Source organism: Kryptolebias marmoratus, linkage group LG20 (assembly GCF_001649575.2).
Source record: "Kryptolebias marmoratus isolate JLee-2015 linkage group LG20, ASM164957v2, whole genome shotgun sequence".
In the NCBI taxonomy this organism is placed as follows: Eukaryota; Metazoa; Chordata; class Actinopteri; order Cyprinodontiformes; family Rivulidae; genus Kryptolebias; species Kryptolebias marmoratus.
Window position 1 is genome coordinate 22,881,897 of NC_051449.1, and position 21,082 is coordinate 22,902,978.

Below are 21,082 nucleotides of genomic sequence, written 5' to 3' on the forward strand. Positions count from 1 at the left end.
AGGATTTATATTTATATTTAGCATGTAGCTGTAACAATTACATTTAACTAGCTAAATGTTGTAAAAAGTGACATCAGAAAATCCACACTACATTTTTAAACAGTGTTTGAAGCTAAATGTGACAAAATTTAGGCATGAATTTTGAGCACAAGCTCGTTTACAAACGGCGCCCCATAGTGGAACACCAGTTCTCTGCACCCAGTGTGGGTTCTAGACCAGAACCTGGGACCCTGACCCGTAACTTCTGTTTCACACAACAGTATGAACTCTATGATGACTTCCATTTTTTTTTTAAAACATGGAAATGAAAATAAATCATACCCAATGGGTACAAATACTGTGAGATCCTGAGTTTGATCGACCTAATGAAGTTGTTTGTGTCTCCATGGTGACGTTTATCCATCATGTTGTTTCGCTGTATCTCTGTTGTACTGTAGGCCAGAAGTGCCCTGGTCCTCAGAGCCCTCTGTCCTGCACGTTTGACATGTCTCCGACCAACACACCTGCAGAACATGATGAAATGCTGAAACGCCACTGAAAAGCAAAGACAGTGAGGTTTTTGCCCATCTTTCTCATGGACCACTGAACAGATTTGAACAAAACTCTTAGGAAATAATAATTGGCTGCACCTCTACAACTGAATTATGTTTTGACCCAATCCAGTTCAAAATTATCAGCCCAGCCAACTTAGAAAACACAAAAATGGCTCTAACTCAGTCAGTTTTAGAGATATTGTGCTAACATTGGGTTGTAGTTGAGTCATACACAGCACACAGTCAAAGAACAAAAACTAGTATTAACTGTTGGAGTCAACTTTGTTTGTTTGTTAGAAAAACATGTCATGAACCACTGGACCAATTTTATTAAAACTTTCAAAAAGTAATAATTGGATATTGTCACCTTCTTAAAATAATTGCCTAAGTCATTTTTTGCATTTTTTCAGGAAACACAAAAAACTGAACCATTTGTTGATTGTTGAGATGATTTAGGCAAAAAAATAATTTTTGAAAAAAAATGACTTAGGCAATTATTTTAAGAAGGTGACGATATGCAACTACAACTGATCAACTTTTTGATTAAATCCAATTCAAGCTAAGTAATATTAGCCAACACAAAAATGGCTGTAACTCAGTTTTACAGGCACTGATCTAAAAGGATTTTAGTCTAAAACTCTGTCATCTAAGGTGGCGGGCATTATGTATTCCTTTGAGTAATGCTTGGCCTTTAATTTAAATCTGGTGTTGGAACATGGATGCATAGAAAAGATGCAGGACAAGTGGGGCCCTGAGGACCTGGGGTTTGGACAGATGTTCTAGATGTTCCTTTTTAAGTCTGATGTGCTGCTTTTTTGTTCTCCTTCACAAAGAGGTTTAAAAAATGAAACTGAATGTAATATTTTGAATTTGTCAAGTATATTTATGTCGCACAGTTGCACTTTGATACCTGCATTTGTGAAAAGCCGATGTGAACATAGCATTTTTTGGGGAATAAAAAAAAAGTTTGTATTAAACCTGTGAGACTTGATGTTTTTTATTACACCTGGCTGGGCTGATCAGACTGGAAAGCAAACATCATCAGGTGATAGGAGAGCTGCTGCTGCTCCTTAAAGGTTGTTTTTTAGTTTGGAACAGCAGGTGGCGCTACAATATAAGCCTACTGTGAGTGACGCTGAGGAAGGATGAAGATCATCAAACAAAAACAATACTGGAGAGTGCGCTGATTTAAATAGGAGTCATATTTAAAAACTTTATTCCCTTAGAGAATAATGCCATACAAAAATAAAGAACATTTCAATAATATTAATAATAATAATAATGATGATGATGATGATGATGATGATGGGTGATGCAGTAAAACTGTATTTGAATTTAGTTATGGAACCACTTTCATTAAAAAAATATTTTAAAAATAAAATATATTAAGATTAGTTTTACATGTCATTTTTATGTTGTTTTTTTTTATTTGACTTTAAAAGAATACCTCTGCCATTTTGAAGTGGAGTTCTGTGTAAACGTTCTGAACTATTAATATCTTACCTGTAGCAGATGGTTCTTTGAGTGGCCTCAGTTTGGAGAACTAGTTAAGTTCTGATGGGCTGATGAGCTAATGGCTAGTCTAAATGCGCCTAAGACCAAAACAATTCCAGTCTAAAAGATTTCATAGCATTTCATGTTATGCTGAAATTACACTGTTTGATTTCACATGACACAGCTTTTATATAAATTTCTGAGGTTCTTAGCGAGCACAAATAGCAGCAGCAGCAGCAGTGAGGTGTAACACATGCGGTGCAGTCTGAGGACACTTCTGGAAGGAAAATCCTATTTTTGAGTAATGATTGCGCAGTACAAAACTTATGCCAGGAATAAGTAAAATCATTTGCATGAACTGCTATAAAATTTTGAAGTTATGAGATGCTTTAAAATAACAAAATTCGCTTTGAAAGTCAGTTTGCTCCAACTAGGCATCATTAGCTCAAACCTATCACTTTATATCTGTCTTGGGTGATGTGATTTCAAGTGGGCAGCCCTGATTGAGAGCGTTCTCACCTGGAAGTTAAATGTGTATCCCAAAACATTTTTTACAATGGGATTACCTATGCTGTGTGCAGATACACACACAGCCACGTCACACAGAGGGCTGTTGGTGAGTAACAAACAGGACATCAGCAGGTCTGCTGGTGTTTCTGTAAAACACACATTTGGCATTATCATTTTTTGACATTAACATGGTTCAGAGCCATTTGAGTCAGATTTTTGTAGCGTTATCTCCAGATAAATTTAATCATGGAAGGGATGCACTATCGGAGAAATATAATACAAAGATTAGTGAGTTCACAGAGCTCCATGTCAGAGCAAAGACTGAAGATTTTAACCCATAAAATTCCAGTGTGCTCAAAGCCATCAGCTGTTCTCCACACAGCTTCACTGTGTGATTCACCTAATTGAATCAGTTAGGTGATTATAAATCAACCAAACACTATTCACGCTGTTGTCCTCTGACTGACACAGCAACTTATAGCTTACAGTGACCACAATGGGTGCAATCAGCTCTAAAACAATCAGAACAAACAAACTAAAGAAAAACTCACCATACTACATTTTGCATTCTACTCTAATTGATAAAATCTAAACACAATGAACCTTTTTAATGAGAAGGATTCTGATAAGCAGTTCATTACAACTATTAGCTTAAAATACAAAAAAAGCTGTATCTTCAGAACACTATCAATGTTTTTATTATTTTTAATAAGCCAGCAGCTGAGCTGTCTTTTTTATTAGTACCCAGAGACCACCACAGACAGTATTAACTCTGCTGCTTGTGTGGGGTAAGATAATTCAGTAGGAGGTCCTACACTGAGGATCAGGACAAATTGCATTCAGACTACCAATTTATGTGGAACAAAGGGGTCCAGACTTCCAAAGGTGGTCTGAGTGAAAACATTTTCAATGAGCACTGAGGCTATTCACACATATTTTTAGTGCAGTCCAAATTCAATCTGATATCTACAAACCAAGTGCAAAACGTGGTCTGAACAGGTGTCAATATGGACTGAGCACACTCACTTCCTGATCAGATTTTGCAGTCTTAAGACAGTTCAAGTCTCAACAATATCATTGTAATTCATGCAAAGGTAATCATTTCAACTTTTACACTGCTATCAGTTTTGCACTGCATGCTTATTTTGGCACTCCTGCTGCAGTGTTACAGCTCACTGCTGCTGCCACTATTTGTGCTTTCAAATAAGCACAGAATTTTATGGAAATAACTCTGTAATGTGAAAAATGAGTGCAATAAAAAAGTTTATGAAGTAGCATTCATATGAACCACTAATACATTTTGTAGACAGGAACTGTTTTAAGCCCGGAGGCGATCCACTTTGATCTTGGATGTGTTTGGACACATCAGCATTAATAAAGCTGGACAACATACAAACTCCTGGAAGTTGAAGCAAGAAGAACAGTGTCCCCACAGGATGGTCTCACTACAAGTTTTATTGATTTACTCAGCCGCATTTATTTTTTTGTGCCCTCCATGTAAATGTGAGAAGACTTTGCCCTTGTTAAAAACAATACACCTCAGATAATTTTTTTCAGGTGTTGACTCTTTATGATTCATGCAGCTCTTATCCTGCTGCTTTATGTTCAAATATTCATTTCTCTTGTACATTTAGCCAATGTTCTTCCTGTGCATGTGGGAGTTTTCTTTCAGTACTCAGATTTCCTCCAGCAGACCATAAAACATGCATGTTAGGTTCATTGGTAACTCTAAATTGTCCCTAGGTGTGAGTGAGAGTGTGAATGGTTGGTTGTCTTGTTTGTCTCTGTGTGTCCCTGTGACAGAGACCTGTTTGTCCTCTGTCTCTCACACAGTGATTGCTGGAAATAGGCACCAACTCTTCTGTGACCTGGAAAGGAAACAGTGGGTAATGAAAATGGATGGACAGATATTATATTTAGCTATATAATAATAGCTAAATATACTATCTTTCCATCCATTTTTGTTATTTCATGCTTAAAACAAAGTTTATGCACCATGATGATGTGATGTGTGCAGGAGTAGGTAGGACATAAAGCCCCACTGTGAGCAGCATCTGGTTTCAAATAAACAACATGGCAGCTCTCATAAACTGGGTCCTACTGGCTTCAATACCCAATGAGAGACTAACCATTTTTACAGAACCCTTCTTCAAAATGGTTGAAATATCCCTTTAAAGCAAAGCAATTACCTGTCAGAGCAAAATAAGAGGTGCTGATGAGTTTATAAAATAAAGTTAACAACACTCCATCATTTCACCAGAGTCGAGGTGAACTGTGTCGAAAAGAATCAGAGCTTTTTGTTTGTGTTTTGTTTGGCCCGGTTCGGACTTGTGTGAAAATAAGCTCACCGAGAAAACAAAACCGGATTGTAAAAAGCAGATGCAACTGTGAACATGAAATGTGAATCTTGGCAATAAATAGATATATTTATCTACAATATAGAGTTTATAAAATCAGCTCTCATATGAAGCCATAATAAATAAATAATTTATCTGAAATAAATACATATTTTACTTTTACACAGTAATACATGAAGATGCATGGCATCCATTTGGCTGAGTTCACCTGAACGTAGAAAAGAGAAAACATGATGTCCCTGTTTATGTGGCGGGGGGTTGGAAAGAGCTGGTTTCACCGTTCGGAGTGAGCGTCATATTCTCGCCTGTTCTGGCAGCATTAAAACCTCCACAGCGTCAGTCCTTTAACCGTGTTCTTCTTTAGAACTTCTGAACTTCAGTCGTTGGGTCTCTCCCACATCAAACCAAAACAATTTTTTCACACAAAAAGTTTCTCTTTTCTGAGTAATAACTGGGTTTGGCCCCTCAGCCCATGCACATGCAGCTGGCAGCAGACAGTGACTTGATGGTCCTCCAAGTGGTCTGAGCGTCCATGAAGGAAACCGGCTCGTACCGGTCCGGCCGGCAGCAGGGTAGGCTGCTGACCTTGCGGGCGGTGCGGCGAGGCAGCGACCCGTTTTCCAGCAGCGCCTTGAGAGCCAGGTCGTAGTTGGTTCTTGAAGACTGGCAGGAGCCCACACAGAACTTAAAAAGGACAGTCTCGTCTGAATCAAACCCCAGACCCAGGTCACGGACCCTCATCTCTTTTTTTTCCACACGGCAGTCTCTGCTGCTCTGCTTCGGGCGCCTGCTTTTACCTCTGCCCCTTCTGTCCCCATTTGCAGTCTCTTCCTCTTCCTCCTTTTCTTTCTTCTTCCTTTTCTTCCTTTTCTTCTGCGATCCCTTAGGTTGAGGTTCTGTAGGGTCAGAAGAGCGTGGGGAGCGCCCTGCCCAGCGGATACTGGGATGGTCATCCATCTCATCCATTACAAACGGCTCTGAAATTAAAGAGAATGAAAAAGTTGTAGAGAATGTTTAAAACAAAAAAATGGATGAAGTATCAGCAGCTAGCTTTCATATGATCTCACATAATGCTGATTCAGCATTCACATCATTATTTTCCTGCTTTTTAATTTTTATTACTTTTTTGCAAACCACTCTTTAAGCCATTCATACAGTTTATCAAAAATTCAGCTCAGGACATGGGTGCTATGAATTTGGGGTTTTGTAACTTTTTAAAATATTTACTTTTACATTCAAATATTTTCCTCATATAAATATATTGATATTTCTTCAATTCCTTCGAGTTTATGATTGTCTTTGAAATCTGCTCCAGCAACTATTTTTGTCTTCTTATGTTACTTGTAGCTAGCCTTTTGCTGCTTTTAACTTTTAGGCCTCTTTCTGCTTTTAGCTAGATTTTGGCTTCTTTTGCCTTTTAGCTAGCCTTGTAATACTTTTAGCTTTTAGTTAGCAACTTGCTGCTCTTAGCTAGCCTTTTGTTACTTTTTGCTTCTGGCAACTCTTTTGCTAATTTGAACTTTAAGTTATCTTTAACTACTTTTAGCTTTTAGCTAACCTTTTGCTACTTTTCGGTTATGGTCAGCCATTTGCCTCTTTTAGCCTCTAGATAACCTTTTGATACTTTTAGCTAGCCTTGTGCTACTTTAAACCAGTCTTTTGCTTCTTTTAGTTTCTAGCAACTGTTTTGCTAATTTGAACTTTACTTTACTTTTACCTTTTAGCTCATGTTTTGCTTTTTTAGCTAGCTTTTCTCTAATTTTAGCTTTTAGCAAGTGTTCTGCTTCTTTTAGCTTTAACAACTCAGTTTTAGGTTCTTCAGCAAACTTGATCAAAGTCATTCAGAGCTCAGCATTTTAGCAGAAAATGCAGTTTCTCTAGTCATCAGTTGAACTATTTATAATGTTTTATAATGTATGTGAATGTTTTTGTACAGTGCCCTGAGACAACTTTTGTTGATGCTGTATAAATAAACTGAATTGAATTGAACTACTATATTTGAATCTAAACTGGTTTCTGTCCAGTGCAGCTGATGGGTCTTAGATTCTTCTTTCAGAAGACTTTCAGTACCATACAGAGCATGCCACGTAGAGTACGGATCACTCTCATCCTCCTGCTCCTTGTCCTCCACCACCTCTGGAAGGGTAACAGGAAACTCCTTCTCCTCCTGGTCTCCCAGCAGGCCCGGAGTGTGGCCCGTGTCTGATCCAGCACCGACAGCAGCAGCACTGGCTCTCATATGAGCTCCTTCTGCTAGAGGCAGCAAAGAGACAAGCACCCACAGCAGCACCTAGGGAGGAGGGAAGGAACATCAGGTGGGCTTTAGGCTGAACACCACCCTTCAGTTAACATGGTTTTGCCTCGGTGTGTGTGTGTGCGTTTATGTCTGTCTGTTAGCAGAACATCACATTAACCACTAGACAGATTTTGATAAACCCTTTAAGAAATCATCATTGGATGAATGTCTACAACTGATTAACTTTTGTAGCCAATCCAATTGAAGATGGCCAGCACACATTATGCAACACATAAATGGCTATAAGTTAGTCAATTTTATAGGTATTAAGCTAGAAATTGATGTGATCGCAGCTGACAATCACTGATAATGCATACTCTTAGTGTGACATTTCACCATGTTGCATAAGACCATACATAATGTTATTATCAAGGTTTCATCAAAACAGCTCCACCTTCTCAACATAAGAGGATCTTAATCTAAAAGTCTGGCATGAAAGGTAAAGGCAATATGTATTTCTTCAAGGAATGTTAGGACTTTAATTTTCAATGTTAAAAGCTACTTCTTTAATTTTGCAATTTCAAGGTGGAACAAAAACACTTTAAAAAGTTAGGTCCAACTTCAGTCATATTTCACATCTCTTTGTATCGGCACCAACTTCACACAGAGCTGTACAGGTTTTATTTTAATAAAGCAGTTAGTGAACGTATCATGTGTTTTTCATTGTAGCTCTTATGAGAAAATGACTTTCTGAAGCTGTTTTGGTTGCTGTTTCTCAGGAAATGACTGCTCGTTGTGGTTGGAGATGGCACACTGACAGCTGACCACATTCAGGGTTTCCCCTAGTGTATTATAAGCCTGGCGGCCCGCCAGGCTAAGCTCCACTTGTTTATTATAAATATGTCATTTTTTATACACGTTTTTTTTCCCCCGCACCCCCAAAACTGCTACCTTTATCTACCTAACCGTGCGAGGGTGCGCGTGCCAACAGTGATGCAATCGCGCTGTCCCCGCCCCTGCACAAAGGTCCTGCACGGTGTCACGTTGTGCACCTTTTGTAACTTGGCGTGAACCGCGCGCCGCGCTCCGTTTATAGACCACAGAGGGAAGAAATATTAGTCCTGTGATGGGCGAATCACAAGTAAAGCAAATAAATCAATAAAAGACAAACTGAATGCTTTAAGTTGAAACACAACAGTTCTTCCTCCTGAATACGTGCAGCCATATTTAATGTGACAACCATCTGCTCTCTTTTTTACCATATTTCCACTGGTTACGTAGCGTACTGCCCCCTGTCTTTTCGGAGAATACTGCACCGATGTAAGCGCCAAGTATAAACACCTCCACCACACGCTCAGGTCTGCGCGCCGTTCGCGGAGCCCTGCGGGACTTTAATGAGCCCTGAGGCCGAGCCGCCTTCAGCTACCTGGAGTTAGCAGGTCGTCAGAGCCACAGTAATAAACATCGATTGAGCAGGTTTGACTAACAATGGTTAGTTGAGCTAAAATTCAGCGGGTGGCTTTACAAGACCGAATATGGTAAGCATGTTTTGTACTTAGTGAAAATATTAATACGAGTCATGCTAATTTATCCAGGTTTAACAGTAAAATGATGCTATTAAATTCAGCATTAGATATGTTTTGTTGTTACATGTAGTGATCCAACATGCAGCCTGTGCCACAAAAAGCACAGTACAGTACAGCATCTGTCTGTTTGTCAGAGTTCTCTGTTGTTATTCATTGGCCTTGACGTGAGACGTGTGTTGGTGCTTTGTTTGCACTTTTTTGTTTATGTTAATTTAATTTATTTGTAAATGTGACTTAAATTAGGATTCAAATTAGGTGCAAACAATTTGTATTTATTTTAATTATAGTTTTGTTTAACAAAGTATTTCAAAAGTCCCTTTTTGTAAAACTGTAGTTCTATAAATATTTGGCACAAACAAAATAGCCATATTTTCAACTTTCCTGTAAACTTTAATCTTTTTTTTTTTACTAAATCACAGTCGGGCGGACAACGGTCACCTACAACCAGGCTTAGCCTCTTTTCTGGGAGAAACCCTGACATTTAGCAAAGAAATGTAAAAACTAATTTCTGAAAAAAAAAAAAAAAAAGTCTTTATATTATCATACAACATGTCTGCTGTTGTCTTCAGCCTGGTAATTGAAATGGAAAACTGTAGGAGATTATTCTTTTTGTTGTAATGTATATATATATACTGTATACGTACATATACATATACTATATGTCCTATGTATATGTCATTACCTCATAAAAAAAAATCTGTGACGTTTAAGTTATCAATTACTTATTATTTTTCTAGGATTTAATCTATTTTGGAGTAATTAGATACCACAACATTAATATTTTTTGATTATGGCAAAAGATTTCAACAGTTTTGCAGCTACTCATTAACCCACCTTGAAGAACGCTAGTTAGCATGATGTATAATATTGTTTGTTTAGTTTACTGTAATTTTAACACATAACACACTGTCAAAATAGCCAAATAAAGCCTATATTGAACATGACAGAGGTTAGAAATACATCCTGACACATCAGGACACTGGGTGACGTCATTTGTTCAGTCTGATGAACTGAACTCCATATTTCTAAAAGTTTTCTTTTACATCGCTGGTGATCGTCAGTGGGCAGTGCTGACAGTGTTGCGCCGTTCTAATCTTTGCTTTGTCACAAACACCAGATTTTCACCAGCAGCCCTATTGCTCAACTAACCTAAAGCTTCGGTTTATAACTTCAGTTAAAGCTCTGCCACTGCTTTGTCTTATATTTCACATTCTGAACAGAAAACAACAACATGACTAGAAAATAGTTAATTTTTTTCCCCCCATTCAGAAATTCTTATTTCTCATGTGTCACTGAATGCACCACTTACTCTGGAACTTTCACCTTTATAAATGTAGCCATTGGTGAAAAGTAGTCCATATTAGCAGCAGCTCCAAACGTTATTCTCTAAAAGCTTCAACACTAGGAGATGAACAGAATACAGGCCCAGGATATATTGAGCCTAAGCAGGAATGTGATTTTGACTCCACATGTAGCTGAATGTTGCATTACTTCAACCAGGCCCAGTTTAATGCATGACTCACAACATGATTGTGCCTAAAAACATATCAGAATGAACTCTCTGGGGCTTAACTGAAGACAAGGATAATATTAATACTTGTGTGCTAGTTTTAGCTCTCAGGCTGAGTAAGAATGCAGATTCATGTAGTTGCTGTCAGGCAAAAGTCTTGTATCCCTATTTTTTATTATCTTTTGCCACCAAAAGGTAAAGACAGGTGATTATGTTTTAGCTTATACCTGCGTGTGTTTGTGTGTGTGTGTGTAAATTTGTGTGTCAGTCTGTTAGCAAAATATTTCATGAACCACTGGGCAAATTTTAATGAAACTTTTAGAAAGTAATCACTAGATGTACGTTTTAGAGTCACTTCAATTCAAAATGGCTACTACAGCTATTTGACTTTATCCAATGAGTAGAACTCAGTCAAATGCACATAAATTTTACTAAAATGGCCACAACTGTCAGTTCTCAACATAAGTTGATCCTAAAAGTTCAGGATGAAAGCTGGCAGGCGAAATTATTTCCTTTAGGAATGCTCGGCCCTTAACAGTTGTCATGTTTTTGCACGAATCACCTCAGCAGGTCCCCCTTCACCTTCGTCTGTGGTTCTTTGGATAACTACCCACTGAAAAGTATTTAAAAGAGCTTGAGACCTAAACTTGTAAGTCCAAGTAAGAGTCTTTGGAAAAAGTTACATTCCTTCTTAAATCCAGAGGTTTAGCCTTTTTTCACACAAGAATCCATACATCTATAATTCTTTAACTATCAATTCAATATCCTGAATACACTCAAATTACAAACTCTGACCGCACAGTTTATTTTTATGTTTTTTGTTTTTTTAAAGATACATTGTTTTGTTTTTTTTAAGATTGTGTTTTATAATAGGATACAAAATTTCTGTCTGACGGCAACGATACGGTAATAAAGTGCTTAAATGTATGTAATTTGTGTCCAAACTTAGGTCAGCATGGTAGCTTAAAGCTGTAGGACTGACCTCAAAAGGGTCATATCCCAGGGTAGAGAGGGGTGGAGTGGAGTGACTAACTCCACCCTCTAAAAGCTGCTACAAAAAAAAAAGCTGTAAAAACAGGGCAGGAAATGTGTAGTGGTGCTGTAACCCTGTCAAAAACTGACACAATATGTCTCCTTTAAAGACATTCTGAACTAAATTACTATCAGCTCTAGTAGAATAGGTATTTAGTCTTGGCAAATTGCTTCACAGACATGTAACTAAAGACCTAGCATTCCTTGAAGGAATGCATTTCACCTGTCATCCTTCATGTCAGAGTTGTAAACTGAGATATCTCCTGTTGAGGAAAGGCAGAGTTGTAGCCATTTTTGTAAATAATCTTGTGCACATTCCCATGCAATACAATGAGATGTCATGCTCAGAGTATGTGGTGTGTATGACTCTAAGCTACAAATAAAACAAATTTTAGCTCAGTATGGGTGACACATATTATTAGTTATAGCGATTTTTGTGTTGGCTAATGTTCAGTTGGCTCGATGGTCATCTTTATATTGATTGACTTCAGAAATGAATAAGTCATAGATGTACATCCGGTGATCACTTTCTGAAAGTAGCATAAAAATCCATCCAGTGGTTCCTAAGATATTATGCTAACAGACTAACATGGATGGCTCTAACATCCTTGTTAATCTGGGATGCTAAATCTTTGAATAACAATCTTGTGCAATGAGTGGAACTTGGAGTATCTGTTGTGAGTGACTCTCATCTACTGCCACACTAAATTTGAACTCAGTGTCTATAAAGCTGTCTGAACTCCAGCTACTTTTATCTTTTCTAAGGTTAGCTGGCTGTGGCAGCCATCTTGAACTGTGTTGGCTCTAAAAGTTAATTATTTGTAGAGGCACATTTACTGATTACTTCCCAAAAGTTTAATTAAAATCTTCTCAGTGCTTCCTGGCCTATTTTACTCACATACATAGTTGACTCCAAATTCTTAATGGCAAAGTTCAGAACAAAGATTTTGTACAATCTTTTAGTGCTCAGAATATGTCTTGGGGATTTATCACAGCTACTACCACACCAAATTTTGACACAATATCTGTGAAATGAATTGAGTTACAGAGATGTTTGTGTTTTTCAAGGTCCGCTGGCTGTGGTGGCCATCTTGAATCAGGATGACTCTAAAAGTAAATCAGTTGTAAATGTACTTCCAATGATTACTTTCTGAGAGTTTAAATAAAATTCATCCAGTGGTTCACAAGATATTTTGCTAACAGACACACAAACACACATACATACAAACACAGGCAAAAACATTGCTTTTTTTGCCCTTCAGTGATAGCTGATAGCTAGGAAAATGAAAGAGGACTAATGACCAAAAACAAATGCTGCAGATAATTATTTTAAGGCTATTTAATCAAAATGAGCTTCACTCACTTCTTACAAATACCTCTAATTCTGCCTGGATCAGTTTCTGTCTGCTTGCTTCTAATTCTGCAATTATAGCTTTGGTACTGACGGGTTTCATGAAAAACTCATTTTGGTTATTCACACCTGCAATAAACTCATTTTTTTGCTTTACTGTTGCCATATGAGTGCAAATAAAGAAGTTACAAGGCTGTTTTATTTTTATCAGATATTTGACATTCATTAAGGACTAAAGAAAACAAATAGACAACTAAAGCAACAGATGATAAGAGGAAAAACAGTTCAAGTTTAAGGTGAGGACAGTGTGTGACAAACCTTGGCCTTTGCTGATATGTCAGAAGTAATCTGTCTCTTCTTCCTCTGAACCCTCCATCTTGTCCCACCTGGAGAAACAGAGAAAAGGGATTTTAAGAAAAAAGAACAAATCTTCACCCTGACACGTTTGCTTGTTCCACAAGTTCCTTTGAAAAGTCTAACATAAACTAAAGGCACAACATGCGGGCAGCATGATGTCTGCACGTTCACAAATGTCCAGATACTATAAAAAAATAAAATTAAAGACAGAAAGCATGGTGGGCCCCTGAGTGAGTCGTCATGTCACATAAATCACGTCCTCAATGCACGAGGACAGTGTTTTTGTTGCTGCTTTAAAAAAGGAGCAGTGTTTGCTGCCAACAGCTGTGGCCAGTGTTGGCTTGTCTGTTCATACATGCATGCAAACAGCAACAAAAGGCAGCAGCTGTGATACACATGTCAAAGACATTCTTCAGGTCACTCCTGTGGCAGGGGTACAGGCAGGGGAAACTAGGCATAGCAAGGGCACGGTGCGGAGGTCTCAGACAAAAACCACAGCAGGTGATAAGAAATGCCACGGGTGCAGATGTTTATATATAGTACGTCCAGCCGTGAAGACGGTGGTGGCTGCTGAGCTCCTGGGACATGAGGTCAGGTTCTGCTTTAACCCTGTAAACGGGAAAAGGTTTTCTGTGTATGCACTGTACAATTTTCCTACATAAATTAAAGACTTAGCATTCCTTGAAGGAATGCATGTCACCTGTTAGTTTTATGCCAGAGCTTTAGACTAAAATCATCTTATGATGGGAAGGAAAGGAGTTTGGTCAAACCTGTTTAGATGATGTTATGCAGCTTTTGTGCAAAATAGCAAGATCTTATATGATCTTTTAGTGCTTGTGAATGATTCTCGGCTACTACGGCATCAAAATTGAGCTCAAACTCTGTAAAAAATGATTGAGTTTGTGTAGACTAAGGTTGATTAGCAGCCATCTTGAAATAGGTTGACTCCAAAAGCTAATCAGTTCACAAGATATTTTGCTAACAAACAGGGTAGTTTCCAACAGGTAGCGACAGAGTTGACTCCAAAAGTTAAAGGCAAAGTTTTATAAACAGATTTCAACCTGATCAGTTGCTGCTTAGAGTGGGTGCTGGGGACGAGTCTCAGCTACTACCACACCAGCTTTTACTCAATATCTGTCAAATCGGCTGAATTATAGCCCTTTCAGTGTTTGCGAAGGTTGCCTAACTCTGGCGGCCATCTTGAATCAGGTAAAAAGCTAAAACAAAGGTCAGAAGGTCTTAGGGTCTGACATCAGTTTCATGGGAACTGTTGTTTGTTAGATGGTATATTTTTAGGACTCGATGTTTTATTGCATCACATCTTTCTACAACATAGACTTCATTCAGAGCAAACACTAACATTGGTACTGGCTGAGCCGATCCTAAGACAACACCTTTAAGTAGGAATGAGCACACCTGGTAGTAAAATGCATCCTGAGTGATCAGATCTCTTGTGCACCTTTTGTAACTTGGCGTGAACCGCGTGCACCGCGCTCCGTTTATAGACCACAGAGGGAAGAAATATTAGTCCTATGATGGGCGAATCACAACTAAAGCAAATAAATCAATGAAAGACAAACTGAATGCTTTAGGTTTAAACATCCTGTCTGTATCACAGCCAGAAACACAACAGTTCTTCCTCCTGAATACGTGCAGCCATATTTGATGTGACAACCATCTGCTCTCCTTTTTACCGTATTTCCACTGGTTACGTAGCGTACTGCCCCCTGTCTTTTCGGAGAATACTGCACCGATGTAAGCTCCAAGTATAAACGCCTCCACCACACGCTCAGGTCTACGCGCTGTTCATGGAGCCCTGCGGGACTCTAAAGAGCCCTGAGGCCGAGCCACCTTCAGCTACCTGGAGTTAGCAGGTCGTTAGAGCCACAGTAATAAACATCGATCGAGCAGGTTTGACCAACAATGGTTAGTTGAGCTGAAACTCAGCGGGTGGCTTTACAAGACTGAATATGGTAAGCCTGTTTTGTACTTAGTGAAAATATTATCCATGTTTACCAATAAAATGATGCTATTAAATTCAGCATTAGATATGTTTTGTTGTTTCATGTAGTGATCCAACATGCAGCCTGTGCCACAAAAAGCACAGTACAGTACAGCATCTGTCTGTTTGTCAGAGTTCTCTGTTGTTATTCATTGGCCTGGAAGTGAGACGTGTGTTGGTGCTTTGTTTGCACTTTTTCATTTATGTTAATTAAATTTATTTGTAAATGTGACTTAAATTAGGATTCAAATTGGGTGCAAACAATTTGTATTTATTTTAATTATATTTTTGTTTAAAAAAGCATTTCAAAAGTGCCATTTTGTAAAACTGTAGTTGGGTAAAAATTTGGCACAAATATCTTACAATATCACATAATAAATAGCCATATTTTCAACTTTCCTGTCATTTTTAATCTTTTTTTTTTTACTAAATCACGGTCGGCCGGCGAACGACCACCTACCACCAGGCTTAGCCTCTTTTCTGGGGGAAACCCTGCTAGGAGTAGAATCTGTGACTTCACAGAAATTAGCGTCAGCACAAAGATACAGAGGATCTTAACCCGTAGTACTTCACCGCATTATATAAAAAAATTAATTGTTGTTTTCTACTTTACTGTGTTCACAGGCACTTTCAGCACCTGGAGCACATGTGACATAGCACTGGAAAGCTCAGGTTCCTGTCATATTATTGACACAACAGTCAGATGGCACAATTTTTCCAGAAAACTTTTGACACTGCTTGACATTTTTTCATAGGTCGTATTTAGCATAGACATGTATTAAAATACTAGACTTCATACGGGAATCTGGAAGTTAAAGCTGGGGCCGTTACAGCGTCCCCACAGGACGGTCCCAGTGCAAGTTTTAAGCCCTCCCCTTCATAAAAACATATGAGACTTTGCTCTTTGTAAAATAAAAAAAAATAAAAAACACACCTTGGAATTTTATTCAGGTGCTGACTGTTGTTGACTCATGTAATTCTTACCTTGGTGCTTTATGTTCAAATATTATTAGTTAGTTATTTGAAGGGTCCTAAAATTCCAGTTATTTTCAAAGTTGGAAACTTTCCATGGGAATTAACAGGAATGGGAAAAAAGACAAGAATAAACCTGGAATTTAACATGCTGAAGGTTGGCTCTTCACATAGATTTTAAATATAGTTGGGTAAAATATATCTTGGTATACTCTTAACTAAAACAACCAAATTTCATACAAATACACTTGAGTGTATCCATGCTATCCCTCCAACACATACACAGATGATTTCAAAGGACCTGGACTGTTGAGGCCACATTTTTGAGCCCAGAGCACAAAATTATTGAAGCTGCATATCTGAGCTGGTGGACAACATAAAGTGACATAAGCTTTGATGACATTATTAGGTAAATATATGCAATGTGTGATATTAACACAGAGCTGTTGTCTGAGTAAACAGGCTTTTTTGTCAGGATCTGTATATTTTGGTTGTTTTTTTGGTAACTTTTTGTATTTTGGAGGTTTAGTTTTTTTGTTTATTTTCCCTGTGTTCAGCTGTTCCCAAGTCTTTCATCACCTTCGGTACTTTTCCACAGTCAGCCTCTACTCTCCTCAGTCCTGCTCCTGCCACACCTGTTCCCCATTCCTTCTAGTCTCAGCTACAGCCTTTTTATCCCGTCTTCATTCACCTGCAGTCTGTCATTGTGGCTTCATGCCTTATCTCGTTTCGCCCCCTCTGTGTTCCTCAAGCTTCATTTGTTTTTTTTGTACTATTTTTGGTCCCACGTAAGCTCCTTTATTTTTGATCATTACATTTCTCAAGTTTTTTTAGCTCCTTGTGTCGGTGTACATTCTTCCACAAGCTGTGACACTTGAAACTGCACATTGTTGTTGTTTCAACCTGCCACCCCTAGATGGCCGACACTTATTTCCTTGATTATATCTCAACATGTATGTGTTTCCATATAAAATGTTCCAGTCAGAATATCAGAAAGGACATTAAAAAAATGAATAAGTGATGGTCTTTAGCTGCAGGGATTTGTTGGAGTGTGTTATGGATCGATTCAGAGGAGGGTTCCAATCAGGAATATTAAAATTCCCCAGCTTAACTTGTTTTTGATGCTTAAAAGAAAAGGTCATGTAACACAGGCAGGATATAAAGCTCCACACCACTAGGGAGCAGACTCAGGTCCCCAAAATTCAACAAAGCACCTTCAGCAAACCAGGTCCTCCTGACTCCAAACAGTGAGAGAAGGCAGGGCCAGTTGGTCAAGTTTTACATTATGTCTGTGGTCTTTAGACGTAAGAGTGTTGAATCGGCTGTCGGTGAACGACCTTAAACTCAAAAGCAAAGACTTTCTTATGATTCTTTCACAACAAATAATTTCATCTATCTCAGCCAAAAATCACACAGTGTGAACCCTTAAATGTAACTAAACTGTAAAACCCAGCGAGCAGTCACTGGAACAACAAAAAGCAACCCAGTCAAAGAGATTCTTTGTAACCTTTGAGCAAAAAAACAATAAATTATGTTACACCAAAAACGTGGAACCTCCATGACATGTCCTCTCAAGACATTACATTATTACCACTAGTTTGATCAGAAAAAAACGACATAATTAACTATTACCTATTTGTTGAACTTAAAATTTACTTTAAAATTGTAAGATTATTTGTTGCAGGTATATATAAATTTGGAACAATTAGAAAGTTGGTATTCATCAACCTCTAAAATATATTTTTACTGTATGGGCTGGTAAAGCCTGAGTGAGCTCAACATTTGATATATGAACAATTAAAATGGCACAAAGTGTCCATAAGTAGTGAGATGCCAAAAAATGCAGTTAAAAAAACAACAGGTAAATAGTACCGTGAAAACTGAATCACGATTCACACAATTATAAAAACAAACAAATGAAAATACTCCTGTGGTAAAGTGCAGGCTACACGCGCAGTAATGATCCCACAGTCTTAATGAGTGACTGATGATGTCTTTGTGCCAAATACCTCTCTGCCAAATCCTTAGTTTACAAACCTTCATGTACACCCATGTGCACAACAGCTTGTCAGGATTTATTTCAGCTGCCAACTAGTGGGAAACTGGGACGGCCCAGCATGTGGTCACGCCACAATAGGTCTGTATCAGACGATGATTCCCTAACTCCCAGGTTGCTGTATTTATGACAAGAGCACAACGAAACTCCTGAAATTCTCTTATAGCTTCTGGTTTCTGTGTGCCACCCCCAAGATTCAGTGGCCCTCATTTGGCCACCATTTTGAAAATCTTTGGAGGTGCCCTGGATCTGTGAAGATAAAAGGTCTCTCTGCTCTGTTATCCTACAGAATACAACAGAGTTAGGCTCAAACATTTACCAAAAGAGACATTTACCAATATGTACTGTAATGGCTCAAAGTTGGCTTTTTTTTCTTTTTGAAGAACAAATGAAGAACCAGCTCTAGCACCAGCATATCTTTTTAGTGGAAAAACCTAACAAAAATTATTTACAAAGTGTTGTTTTATTTGACTTCCTGCTTTACATTAGTGGAAAAAGTAGACATAAAAGAGTGCACGTAGATTTGTGTCATAAAGCTTTATGCCAGACAGTGGAGAGAGAGACGTGAATTAATTCAATTTTTTTCAGTCAAATTATACAAACTAGTGTGACAGTTCAGATTAAATGATCAGCACCACTACATCCAAACAGTGGCCAAAATGCATCAGCGGTTCCCCCAACCCACAGTGAGTCCTACCCAGAGACGGTTAAATAGGTGGCAGGAGAGAGAGTAAGTCGGACAAGTTGATCACAGCTAAATGCTTATTTGAAACAGAAAAAGAGCTAAGAAGAGCTGAGAAAAACAGTTTACTGGTTGAGGTAATCAACAAATAACTGCTTCATCAGCACATTATTCTACTTATAATACTACACAGAGGAAATCTGCTTGATTAAAGTGACCATAAGAGCTCTTATTCACACTAGACAGAGTTAAAAAAAAGGATTTTTATGCTGTAGTTGAAGACACTACAATTCCCATCTGGGGAGTTTTATCAATTCAAAACTGGAGAGTGAGGAGTTCAAGCTTTTAACTGCATGAGCTGCTCTGTATATGCAGCTAAATTCACCTGCAGATTAATTTCTTTAATTCCACTCCCAATCGAGGGTTGTTACCTCCTCCAAGGAGGTTATGTTTTTGGTAGCATCTGTTTGTTTGTTGGTCTGTCTGTGTACAAGATTACTCAAAAAGGTATGAGCGGATTTTCATGAAATTTTCAGAAAACATCAAACATGGTACAAGGAAGAAGGGATTCAATTTTGCTGGGGATTCGATTGAAGTTCAAGGTCAAAGGTCAAGATCACAGATGAGGCCGCTCTCTGACTCTGCAGCTGGATAACAGGAGTCTTAAACTCCACAGCTGGACTCCTCTTAGGAGGTGGTCACTGCTGCTTTCAAGGTGACAGGGTTAAAGGTCAAGGTCACAGTTAATATTTCACTTTTGTTTCATCAAAATCCATTCACAGGTCCATGAGATATTTTGCTAACAGACAGAACAGACATTTTTTGCTCAATCAGTTAGCACGTAGAGTAAGTGTTGAGGACAACTCTCAACTACAACCACATCAGATTTGAGCTCAGTAGTTGTAAACTTGGCTTAGTGATAAGCCATTTTTTTATAAGGTTGCATAGCTGTGGCAGCCATCTTGAATGTGCATGGCTCCAAAGGTTACTCACACACACAGACAAGCACAAAAATCTTATCTCTGTTTCGCCTTTGAAGGTGGGCGAGAGAAACAAAACAAACCAAAAAACACTTTTTTACCCCATGTTTTTGTTTACCTCCTAGCTTGCATAATAGTGGTAAATCCATATTAAGCACCTTGCTTGTTTAAATCTGATAGGAATAGATTTTTTTAAACGAATCTGCTTACAGTTACTTTCAACATTGTTTAAACTACATCTGTCATCTGGGCAAGGCTTTCTTTAATCTTGGTGCTGAACAACAGCAACGTTGCACAGTCGCCGTAACAAATTCCAGTGTGAACCGTTCATGCATCTGCAGATCTTACTGATATGTAGGCACCATGTTTATTTAACAGTCAAAGTCAATCCCAGCGGTTGTGCCTGTGCAGCGGGGTGGAAGACTGACAACAGGTTCCGGATCACAGCTCACGATAAGACCTGTTGATGCATTTCTGCAATCAAACACGTTCCAGCTGCAGCCATCCAGCCAAGGCGAAGTAGAGTTACACACACTGAGGGGTGGGGGAGGCAACCACAGAACGAGGGGAGACAAACCGAGCAGGGGGAAGACGTGCAGACTGCAACATGGCAACCAAAAACTGAACAGAGTTGACGATATCATGTTTATCTTCCTTTGTCTCCGAGCGGATTTCAAAGCAAACAGCAAAGTGAAGTCAGATGAAAGGTTGTCCACCTAAAGTAATCTGATGACACTGTTGTCCATCTGCATGTAAAAAACAAGCAGCAAACTGCAGAAGAACTATCAGCTTTAATGGGAAATATCTCTGACTGGTTATGTAACTCAGATTTACAGAACTGTATGCATGTTCTTTACAAAGTCTATAAATAGAGACTCAGATCCTGAAGTCACAGTAGCAGGTAGAAGTCTATTAGTAGTTCAGTACTACAAATACTAAGGGATTCAAAACTTACTTTTAAAACACAAGTTTAAAAGTTTGGTTGATTTTAGACATATAAGGAACAATTTAACTACCGTATTTTCCGGACTATAAGGCGCACTGAAAAGCCTTCAATTTTCTCAAAAATCGACAGTGCGCCTTATAATCCAAAGCACCTTGTATATGTCAGAAGTCGTAATGTTTTAGTATAACTTTGGTAAACTACAAAGCTGCACCGCCTGCAGCATTAAGGCTCAGTCGCGCAGGGCTCCGTGCACAGACCTGAGCGAGCGGTGGAGGCGTTTATACTTGACGCTTATGTCAGTGCAGTATTCTCCGAAAAGACAAGGAGCTGTTTTGTTTCGCTTAATGCGCCTTATAGTTCGGTGCACCTTATATATGACAAAAGTTCAAAAATGGATCATTCATTGACAGTGCCTCTCATAATCCAGTGCGCCCTATAGTGTGTAAAATACGGTACTGAGGCTTCAAACGTGCATGAA

At 38.6% G+C, this 21,082-nt stretch overlaps 1 protein-coding gene across 2 annotated transcripts in view; it reads right to left on the minus strand.

Annotated features, from left to right (window-relative positions):
• Window positions 1-5,007: 5,007 nt before the first annotated feature.
• The window catches only part of LOC108244491, a 41,472-nt gene continuing 25,397 nt past the window's right edge, over window positions 5,008-21,082 (minus strand). For both annotated transcript variants that reach the window (XM_037973012.1, XM_017430737.3), the window contains exons 3-5: window positions 12,928-12,995; window positions 6,965-7,184; window positions 5,008-5,871 (exon numbers count right to left, since the gene is read on the minus strand). In XM_037973012.1, the coding sequence (XP_037828940.1) occupies window positions 5,360-5,871; window positions 6,965-7,184; window positions 12,928-12,995 (800 nt within the window). In that variant the 3' untranslated portion in view covers window positions 5,008-5,359. The remainder of the gene's footprint in view (window positions 5,872-6,964; window positions 7,185-12,927; window positions 12,996-21,082) is intronic.